This window comes from Oxyura jamaicensis, chromosome 2, assembly GCF_011077185.1.
Source record: "Oxyura jamaicensis isolate SHBP4307 breed ruddy duck chromosome 2, BPBGC_Ojam_1.0, whole genome shotgun sequence".
Lineage (NCBI taxonomy): Eukaryota > Metazoa > Chordata > Aves > Anseriformes > Anatidae > Oxyura > Oxyura jamaicensis.
Genome location: NC_048894.1, coordinates 15,826,923 through 15,837,568, shown reverse-complemented (window position 1 = coordinate 15,837,568; position 10,646 = coordinate 15,826,923). Strand labels below are relative to the sequence as shown.

Here is a 10,646-nt window from a genome sequence, read left to right as displayed (position 1 = left end):
AGCCAGGGTCTCTCTGTAAAACAGCATCTTTTCCCACATCTGCAGGTCTTGCAATCACTTTGAAATCTGAGCTACACTTACGGTTCTGCTCCTTCCCTTTGTGCACATATTAGTGTGAATGTGGGATTTCCATGCAACTTGAGACAGTGCTCCTTTGGTAACCACATTTATGTTCTGCCTGAACCCTGTAGGTTAGGATCCTGGGGCAGCCTCTTTCACCCACTTGCAGTTTGCACAGCTGTCCCCTCTGCCACTTTCCCTTTCACGCTCGAGAGGACCCTCCTGTAAACATTCACCAGTTAACTCTAAAATCTCTCCTGCTATGCTGTCTATGAAAAGCTTTCGAAAAACTAGTGTTTGTTATTCATGATGCTGAAAATGTCTCCATGTTCCACGGGCCCTGGGTCTGCCTGCACTATAAAATGCCTGTGCAGAACCAACGCTGTGCCCTTCCTTTGCACAGTGCCTGGAGGTGACAGCCCAGGATGAGTGATACCGTGTGAGCTGACAAAGTGGTAAACGAGTGGTCAGTCTAATGCAGGGGCAGGTACTTACTGGGACACTTGGTAGGTGAAATCAAGAAATTCCTCTAAAAAGCAAGTTATTCCAAATATCTTCCTTCATCCATATCGAGCCCTTAGGACCCATGCTGATGTGGCTGACGGTGTCATGAGAACCTGCTTACTAACTCTTCAGCCTCTGATACACTTCACTTTGAGAGCCTGCAAACATAAATCAATTGGAAATAAAATTTAATTTACAACATCAAAAACAGTCACATTTGGAAACAGTCTAATTTCCTGACACTCAAAAGCACATCACATTATAATTTATCAACCATCACATTTTTAATGATGTCAGACATTTGTCATAAAATCACCATTAAATTGGTATCTAATGGCTTCTAATAAATGTCAAAATGAACTTGCAGATGCCTATTTGAAATATATTAGGAGCCATTAAACAGCAATTAAAAGGAAGTTTCACAAATAATATTTTATATTAGATAGGTCACAGAGCCATGCCAAGGAAGAGACAGTGACATTTTGAGGAGCCTCTGAAAACGCTGCCTCCTTTCACATATTTCTGTAATGATGGAGCGAGTGCTTCCCCAGAGAGCAGCCCACGCTCTCTGGGCATCCGGAGCCCTTCCTGCAGGATGAGCCAGGGTTCCAAGTGGGAGGTGATTGAGAAAGACGGGCACAAAGCTAGGCAGAGGGACAGCTGGAGGCCACCTGGCACTGTAGTGCATGTGCTCTACACCCCGAATGTGCAGTTTACTGCTGACATACAGAAAAGAGCTCACACCACTGGCACTACCCTCCCTGACATCCTTTTGGATTTCTCCAGTCCACATATTAACAAACCTCACCTTGTGTCTTTGGTGCAATCTGGTATTGCCACATCCTAGGCTCTCTTGAAAGGGCACCGAAGATCGCCTTTGCCTTCTGGCTCAAACCTTTGCAGAAGCAGCTGTGTACTGAGAGCCACCAATGGTTCATGAATCCATGCTCCTTCTGCTCTGGAGATGTTTAAAAGGTGCACCTTCTCTGCACCCTAAGTATGTGTGTGCGCATATATATATGATTTATATAAAATATATATCATTAAAATATGCCCAGGTATGGATGCCCTCTGTTTCTCTTGCAGCACAAAGCTTACTTTCATCTTCCATACCTTGAAAATGACCGACAAGCGTTTAACCTTTAAGCATCAGCAAGAATCTCATAGCATTCTTGTGCCTGTATCAGCCCAGTCACAGCTCAGAAATGGTTAAAAAGAGGGGCTTAATCCCAGCTTGCACCATTCCCAAATTAGATTCCTGTAAAAGAGCAGCTTGCTTGCTCCCTCTCTTTTCACTTCAGCCTGCACAGAGAGGAGAAGGGAGGAGTGGGGCTGGATCTGGCTTCTAATGTCAGGGCTCAGGCCAGCGCGGTGAGCATTGCCTAAGATGGGGGATGCAGAGCCCGATGGCTGGGGACGGCACGTTCTGGTGTGGCTGGGGGAGCGAGCAGCAGGCCAGTGCGTTACACAAGTAGGTGTTAGCAGCCAATAATAGACCCGTTGTGTCAGTACACAAATATGTTGTTACGCTCCACCTTCCGTCCTATTTGTTTCTTACAGTACTATGGCTACTTTCTTCGCCCATTTACGCAACTCAGAACTGGTCCTGAGTCAGAAGAGCGAGAAAAAAATCCCCTTACCTCCACCCATCCCGTCACCTGCTCCTTAAAGGACCTGTTTATACAACTGTAGAGAAGGGTGTGTATTTGCATATTAAATGGGATCGAGAAAATATGTAACATATGTTGCAAACAGAACTAATGTCTAAACACACATGTAAACCTGGGCTAACGGGTCCTGCCAAAATATTTTAACCATCTGTTTTTACTTAACTGTTTTTGAACAAATTATGTTTATTATGTTAATTTATTTTACTGTCAACAACACCAAATGACAGAGTTGCCGCTAAACAACATCATTATATATCACATTCTGGCATAATACCGGCAGGTTTTTTTAATGCGACAGGAATAAATGCATATTAAAATGTCAATTTGTTTAAAATCTCATTCAGGATGGTAAATACATCTGCACAAATCCATCGTGTTCCAACATACACTGTTTGCACAGAGACTCCTTAAAGATGAGGCACTTCAGTGGCACTTGGAGGAAGACGCAGGAGCGCAGAGATCCCACCTGCATGCCCGGTTCAACCTTGAGGCTGATGCCAAGGAGGGAGGGAGCAAACCAAAGGGAGGTGTGCCACGTTTTAAGAAGTTGTGATAAGCTTCCTGCAAGTCTGTCCTCATTTGCAGCATCCAGGAGAACTCCCTCAGACAAACCAAAACTGAAGGTGAGGTCAAGCATCCCAGGACCACATCCTGTTCCCCAGCATACCCTGTTTGTGCCCAGGCAGGAGTCTCTCCCGCAGCCAGAGCTGCCACTGCATCTGGAAGACAGCGAGGGCTGCTCTGGAGGCCCCAACACCCTCGCAAAGATCCCCCAGTGATTATGTTGCATGGTGTTGTGGCGGTTTCACCCTGATGGGCAGCTGAACTCCACCACACTGCTCTCTCGCTCCCCCTCTTCAAAGGAAGAGAGGGAGAAAATACGATGGAAAGGGCTCAAGGGTTGAGGTAAGGACCGGGAGATCACTCACCAATTACTGTCATGGGCAAAACAGATGCAGGGATTAATATAATTTATTGCCTATCACTAGCAGACTACAACAGTGAGAACTAAAAGCAAACTAGAAACACTCCCCCGGGGGGCGCCCGCCCCGCCCCCCATACACCCTCCTTCACCTCCTTCCCAAACTGAGCCTGCGGGGGCTGCCCACAGGCAGCAGCTCTTCAAGACCTGCTCCCACACAGCTCCAGCCCACGGGGTCCATCCTCCAGGAGCAACCTGCTCCAGCACGGGTCCCCCATGGGCAGCAGCTCCCCCCAGACCCCCTGCTCCTGCGTGGGCTCCTCTCCATGGGCTGCAGCTCCGGTCCGGGGCCTGCTCCTGCGGGGGCTCTCCGTGGGCCGCAGCCTCCTCCAGGCCACATCCACCTGCTCCACCGGGGGCTCCTCCACGGGCTGCAGCGTGGAGATCTGCTCCATGTGGGACCCATGGGCTGCAGGGAGACAGCCTGCTCCACCAGGGGCCTCTCCACAGGCCGCAGGGGAACTGCTGCTGTGTGCCTGGAGCACCTCCTGTTGCACTGACCTTACGGGCTGCGGGGCCGGTTCTCGCTCCTCTCTCCAGCTGCCGTTGTGCAGCAGTTTTTTTTTTTTTTTTTTTTTTTTTTCCCCTTTCTTAAATATGCTCTCACAGAGACACAAGCAACATCACTTGTCACTCATCTCTCGCCAGCGATGGGTCCCTTTTGGTGCTGTCTGGAGCTGGCTCTGCTCTGACATGGGGCAGCTGCTGGGCTCAGCTCACAGAGGCCACCCCTGCAGTCCCCTCACTACCAAAACCTTGCCACATAAACCTAATACAAGTATCTTCTGGATCATCTCCTGTCTTTTGCTCAAATAATTCTCAGCTCATTGCCCAGAAGCAGATCTTGCTTCAGCAGGATGTTTTGCTGACCCCTCAAAGAAGAAAGGTCTCCTCTCCGGAGCACGAGGGTCAGCCCACTGGCTGACCCTCTTCACCATCCACAAATGCTGCCTGGACAAAATTGTTCCCCTCCCCAGTTCCAAAGCTCTGTTCTCCTAAATCCAAGTCTGCTCCCTCAGTCCCTTTCCCTTTTAGACAGTTCCTCACACCTTCCCTAACAAAACTAACCTTTTCTCCACATAACTGATGCTAAAATCCCGCCTTTTTCTTCCACATAGGCAGTATAATTTTACCCTCCAGACGTATTTTCCTTATGGTACCATGCATGGAGTGTCACAGGATGCTTGTGATTGTCCTGTTCCCTTCTCAGGGCTGACCACCCCTCACATAGGGAAGGGACCCTGCTTCTTCCAGCCCCATGCCTGCACATGCTTTTACACCACACCACAGGTGGGTCAGGGAGGTGGCCAGAAAAACCCAGCCTACCTCCATTCATCCTTTGCAGCAGCAGGAAAGTAGGCTATGCCCTGTGCAACTGGAAGCAGAGGGTGCTCTGGAAGACAGCTGGAAAAATGTGAGAAGTGGGGAGTCCTCTGGTTTTTGAGTCAAAAAACAGACAGAAGACAGACTGTCCCACCTAAATATTCCTCCGCCAGAGGAATATCTTCAGATACACTGAAGGACTGGAATGGAACAGGATGAAAGCTAATGTGGTGGTTTTACCGTGCTAGGCAGCTGAACACCACAACTGCTCTCTCACTCCCCCTCCTCAGATGAGAAGGGAAAGAAGTAAAGGAAAGAACAACTCACGGGCTGAGATAAGGATGATTTAATTAAAGAGAAAAAAATATATTATTAAAGAAATATTAATTAAACAATTCAACTAAGGGGAAAAAAGGGAGAGGGGAAGAGGGAGGGGGAAGGGAATAACAAAACAAAACAAGTAAAGGCTATGTGGAAGTGCAGAGGAAAGAAATTACTCTCTACTTCCCACAAATGAGCGATGCTTGACCACGTCCTTGAAGCAGGGCCTCAACGCACGTAGCTGGTGTTCGGGAGGAGGACAGACGTTTTCGCAACGAGAGCCCACCCCTCCCCTCTTCTTCCTTTTTCCACCTTTTATTGCTGAGTGTGACATCATATGGTATGGAATATCCCTTTGGTTGGTTTAGGTCAGCTGCCCTGCTGATGTTTCTCTCTCACTTTTTTGCCCACCCCCTAGGAGGGTCAGAGAGAGTCCTGATGCTGTGCCAGCACTGCTCAGCAGCAGACACAACAGCGGTGTGATCCCACTGCTGTTCTAGCTACAAGTGCAGAGCGCAGCACTGTATGGGCTGCTGCGGGGAAAGTTAACATCCCAGACAGACCCAGTACAGATGAGCAAGTGGAAAAGTTCGAGACAAGATCACAAGGGCAGAGTGCTCTGTGGCCTTCACAAAGCACCGTGTTTCTATCAGTCTGCTCAGGTAGCTGAAGGCACTCATGACATACAAGCCAGTGACAAGGTGATATATTACAGGATATGGTACAACATAAAATGCAATCAGGCCACAGTCCTGCAAAAACTCATGGGCTTGCATAACGATGCACATGAACGGTCCTGCTGAGACCCAAGGATTGCTCCAGTGCAGATGGTGGAACGCAAGCAGAGGTATGGTCAACGAGGAACTCTCAAGCCCTGAGAAATCCTAAAATAGCCTAACACTGCTTCTAATATTGAATCAATTAGCTAAGAAATAACCAGTAAGGAAATGTGATATTGCTTTCTGGGGATTAGGCAGCAGGCATTTTGGGAGAAGATTTTGTTTAAGACAAGGAACAGGCTCCTTTTGATTAACCTCAGTCTTTTGAAAAGTATAGTGAAGAAATAATGTGCACATAAATATTTTGATATCTCACTAACAAATACTATAAGCCATGCCACCTTTGTTTAAACCTCCTTCCCCAACAAGACCAGGGCTGTTCACACAGAATTGTAAAGAAATCAGTGTTTATAGTGTCCATTGTAGCACCAGACTTTGTCAAGTGTGGTGATACGTGAGAGGCAGTGCCACACAGTGTACAGTTTGGGAGAATTCCCCCTCCCCTCTCTAAATTCTGGTTTTACGAAGAGAAAGGTTACAAGGTTTATATTTCAGGAGTTTTAGTCCTGAGAAAATAAACCTCAGTCCAAGTACTTGTCCAGCCTACAAGAGATATTCCATAAAATGTATGGGCTGATTTCACGCATATGGCTGCTCATTTTACAAGGGGATGATTAAGATGGTCATGGTTATGTTGGCTTTTAGTCCAAAAATGCCTCAGCTGCTCTGGATTCATTTAAAATAATAATGTACCTCTGTGTGCAAAAAGCAAGCAGCCAGCACTCCTCTGCTCTTGCAGACCTGCAGATCCAGCTCTTTGCTTTTGACAGTGTTTCCAGCATGGTTCATTAGATGCTATTTGCTCCAGCCGTCCATCTCGTTCTCCTCGCAGCCTGCCATCTCTCTCTTCTCTGGCACCAAAGAGATTCACAGAGCAGGCAGAGATGCCTTTGGGAAGACATGAGCTCTTACTGCAGTTTTCTAGCTTCAACCCCCACAGGGGTCCCAGTCCCCTCACCCAGCCAGAGCGTACCCAGCTCGGATGATCAATTCGTTGAAAAGCAATGGGGGTGCAGTTCAAAAGTGCCCCCCAAAAAACAAGCAAAACCTAAAAATAATAATAAAAAAACACTTCAGTACTTGCACCCCAACCCAAAAGATAAATGTGCTGGCACCATAATGATAAGCAGCCTTTCACCCCACGCTCGCCCCCCAGGGAGGAGAAGCCTTTTGCAGCATGCTCTGGGTTGTGCAGCATTGCAGGGTTTGATTCCTGACACAGCCCGTCCCCAGGAGTCATGCAGAGAGTGATTAGAAGGGCAGACTATGAGTCAAAAAGAGCAACCACCTTTTCCTATTTTAATCTGATTTTGTCGTCTTGAGCTCCTCATGCACACTCTATTCAATACTTCCTGCTCCACAAGTTTTTCTGGCTGCAGCGGCCCCAGCATCCTTTCCCCTCGCCCTCCTCCACGGCTTGTCCTGCTCTCGGTTTATCTCTTCGCTGTAAAAAGGAAAGGCATTTATTGCTTCATTCACTTTAGGCGATTATCGTGTAACAGAAATAAACTGCTTGTTCCTATATAATCTTAGATCACTTTGCAGAATGCAGGCTTCAAACAACAGAGGTAAAAGTCTGCAGTGTTTTCCTGTGAAGCAATCTTTGTTTCTTTAAAAAAAAAAACAACCCAACAAAACCTAAAAGCCCTAAGTCAGTATCTTCCCGCAACTGCAGCTGATTTCCTGTGTAAACTAAAACCATGTGATATTCCATAAGTGCTTCCAGCTCTAAATTACAGGAAATGAAAACCATCATGGAAAAGGAAAGCTTTGGAATAAATTCCCAGATCAGATATCATTATAACTACATTTCGGTCTGATTACATGTGGGTGCTTTCTGACATACCTGGGAGAGATTAAAGGGGCTGGCAGCAGCTGATGGCGTGCGGTGTCACCCCGGCCCCGCTGCAGGACAGAGACATCTCTCACACCCAGGGCAGTGCCTCAGGGGTGCCAGAGCTGAAATCAGGGACTGAGGTTGATAAAGGGAGACATTTTTATGTATCCTTTGTGAAGGTCAGGCTGTGAGCCTGCAGCTGTATTAAACTGCATGTGCCCCCCACCGTCATGGTTTGCAATTAGCTGTGCACACGCACCCACAGCTGCACGTGCTCTTTCACCATCAAGGGCTTAGTGACTCTGCAGCTCTTCATTGCTCATTTTCTGCAAAAAAGAAAGGAGCTGGGGTTGCACAATGTCACATAAGCCCACGCTGGTAGAGAGCACATACATGAAAAAAAGATAGGAAAGGAGGGCAACCAAGCTCACCCCATCCCACCAGAATTTGGAATACGTGCAAGTGTTGCTGCCTACTGCTACCAAGTGAAGGCTGTGGGAGAGATTTCAGCCATGCTTTGTGATGCTTCATGTTTTTCTGTAGGTCCCCCCATGGCTGTGATGAACTTACCACTAGTTACAACCTGCCTTCAGCTGGATTCTCCATGCCTCCGACCATCTTCCTGGTGAGCCAAGCTGAGATTTATAGATGCTTCTCCTGGTGTTCTCATCCTGTAAGTGGCTGAAGGAAGGGGATTTCCATTCATTTGACCAGTGCATTTTATTTGTTCCTGTGTGTCCCAGGCCATTAAATCAGCCTGGCACTATTAAGAAATAGGGACTTCAATTAAACGAAGTAATTGCAATGCTCTTATACAATTTGTTAATTGATATGCTAGTGGGTTTTTCTTGGTTTGTTCAGCCAAAATCACGATGATTTTCCTTTTGAGCAAATGCAGTGAATAATTATCAGACTGAAACAAAGTCACAGCGAATTACTCATTTCAAGGACAGTTCTTGGGTACATGTGGTGGTTTTACCGTGCTAGGCAGCTGAACACCACAACCGCTCTCACTCCCCCTCCTCAGATGAGGAGGGAAAGAAGTAAAGGAAAGAACAACTCACGGGTTGAGATAATGATGATTTAATTAAAGAGGAAAAAAAAATAAATATATATATATATGTTATTAAGGAAATATTATTATTAATTAAACAATTCAACTAAAGGGAAAAAAAGGGAAAGGGAGGGGGAAGGGAATAACTAAACAAAACAAGTAAAGGCTATGTGGAAGTGCAGAGGAAAGAAATTACTCTCTACTTCCCACAAACGAGCGATGCTTGACCACGTCCTTGAAGCAGGGCCTCAACGCACGTAGCTGGTGTTCGGGAGGAGGACAGACGTTTTCGCAACGAGACCCCACCCCTCCCCTCTTCTTCCACCTTTTATTGCTGAGTGTGACATCATATGGTATGGAATATCCCTTTGGTTGGTTCAGGTCAGCTGCCCTGCTGATGTTTCTTTCTCACTTTTTTGCCCACCCCCTAGGAGGGTCAGAGAGAGTCCTGATGCTGTGCCAGCACTGCTCAGCAGCAGACACAACACCGGTGTGATACCACTGCTGTTCTAGCTACAAGTGCAGAGCGCAGCACTGTATGGGCTGCTGCAGGGAAAGTTAACATCCCAGCCAGACCCAGTACAGTACACCATCATTCATTTCTTATTTCAAATGTCACAGGAGCAAAGCATCACTCACACCACCGAAGTGACTCTTGCTGGGTGTCAGACCCACGCCTGCAGACCACTGTGCCCCTTGAAGATATTTTAAGCGTTGCCACCTCCTCTTCACACACAGAACATTCGGGGCAGTCCCAGGGCTTCCGGCTGGTAAATCCTAGGCTGTCCTTCTCCTGGTATGATGAAAGTACTTCTACCAACAAGTGTACCTCAGCCATCGATGTATCATTCCCACATGGGCTGGCACTGATTTCTGCCTTGTTACCAGAACACAGCAGATCCTCCAGTGGGGCAGAGGGTCACACGTCTGGTGCCAAAGGAACCAAGACAATTTGCACAGATCAAGGACTTCAGCCAATACTTTTTATAAGCTGTTCTTGCTGAACGTCCCAAATGAGAGGCTTTGGTGCCAGCAAAATCATTAACGTGAACAGCTTTGCCTCGATCCCTACCCAGCAGACATTTCTGCTGGGGTAGGTCATTAGTTATTCCTGAGGTGGTTAGGTTATCACATTGAATCTTAATCCACCTAATTCATCCCAGCACACTCCCATTTGTTTCTAGTGCTTGCTTTTTAAAATACCATTAAATCATGTCAAAGGCCTTCTCTGCACCTGCCAAGAAAACTGCATGCGTGCTCCGATTGTCTTTGCCAGGTGAATTCTATTTAGTATATTTAGCATATTCCTGGAGAAGACAGCTCATTGCAGATCCTATTTCTCCTTCTCCTATTTCTCCTTCCCAAGCAGACTTCCTCACATGCACTGAGGGATTTTAACTTTTAACACACCCAGGCTAGAGTCAGTCAGCATCGTCCTGAGCAGATGATGGCACATTTCCATTGCCTCCAGCTAGCCTGGGTGTCCCACTTTCTCTTGCTGAGATAAGAAGTTATCAGAGGGAAGAAAGAGCAGATATCGCCTTTGATAGTGTATCACAAAAACAAAGAAATCCTAACAAAACCTGCCCTTATTGTGCATTAAACACTTTGGTTAAAATTCCTAGCAGGATCCTAAAAATAGAGAAACTCCACTGAGATTAGTGCACAGCTTTAAACCAAACATATAAATAAGTAAAGAAATGGCATTCTCAGTCCCAGATAGCCTGTAAGTGAATTAGACCAAGGCTTTTACAGAACAAAGGAACCTAAAAAAAACCCTAATCTCACTTTGAAGGAAAAAAGTCTCTGATCATTCCACCTGCCACTTCTCTGTGTGCCAAGAAAAACTCGAGTATACACCAAAATGCTGAAGGAGAGTTGAGTGTTGCATTAAATTTATGTACCACTAGAGACTAGGGTTGAATGTGCTGACTGAACTTATTCTAATAATGTAGATGGGAAAAATCCATACTGCAAATCACCTTACTTAGGTTGGTTTCACAAGAACTATTTACCCAAGAAAGAAAAATCCCTGAGTGCTGATTGCTTGCTTTCT

The 10,646-nt window shown here is 46.5% G+C and overlaps 1 protein-coding gene across 6 annotated transcripts; it reads right to left on the bottom strand.

Moving 5' to 3' along the window:
* Nucleotides 1–731: 731 nt before the first annotated feature.
* Nucleotides 732–9,810, bottom strand: LOC118162611. 6 transcript variants are annotated; one of them, XR_004748533.1, is made up of 7 exons: nt 9,476–9,810; nt 8,107–8,299; nt 7,546–7,862; nt 6,988–7,143; nt 6,393–6,587; nt 4,543–4,609; nt 2,400–2,835 (listed from the first exon to the last, which is right to left on the bottom strand). XR_004748533.1 is itself a non-coding variant. In XM_035318909.1 (6 exons), the coding sequence occupies exons 3-6, from the start codon at nt 7,088–7,090 to the stop codon at nt 2,575–2,577; spliced, it is 642 nt and encodes a 213-aa protein (XP_035174800.1). In that variant the 5' UTR covers nt 7,091–7,143; nt 7,546–7,862; nt 7,978–8,106; the 3' UTR covers nt 2,400–2,574. The 6 variants fall into 6 exon arrangements, 2 of the variants coding, with proteins under 2 accessions (XP_035174800.1, XP_035174801.1); XR_004748535.1 differs by lacking the exons at nt 2,400–2,835; nt 9,476–9,810 and adding an exon at nt 732–1,999 and having other exon boundaries at nt 8,107–8,495; XR_004748532.1 differs by lacking the exon at nt 9,476–9,810 and having other exon boundaries at nt 8,107–8,495.
* Between the last annotated feature and the right edge of the window lie 836 nt (nt 9,811–10,646).

Bases quoted from the DNA above. Each gene is read 5' to 3' on its own strand.
- LOC118162611 (XM_035318910.1), bottom strand. From the start codon at position 7,090: ATGCTGGGGCCGCTGCAGCCAGAAAAACTTGTGGAGCAGGAAGTATTG. The intron at 6,588-6,987 runs GTGGTTGCTCTT...GTCTTCCCAAAG, and splicing joins TCAGATTAAAATAGGAAAAG to GCATCTCTGCCTGCTCTGTG. The intron at 4,610-6,392 runs GTACATTATTAT...GCTGTCTTCCAG, and splicing joins CTTGCTTTTTGCACACAGAG to AGCACCCTCTGCTTCCAGTT.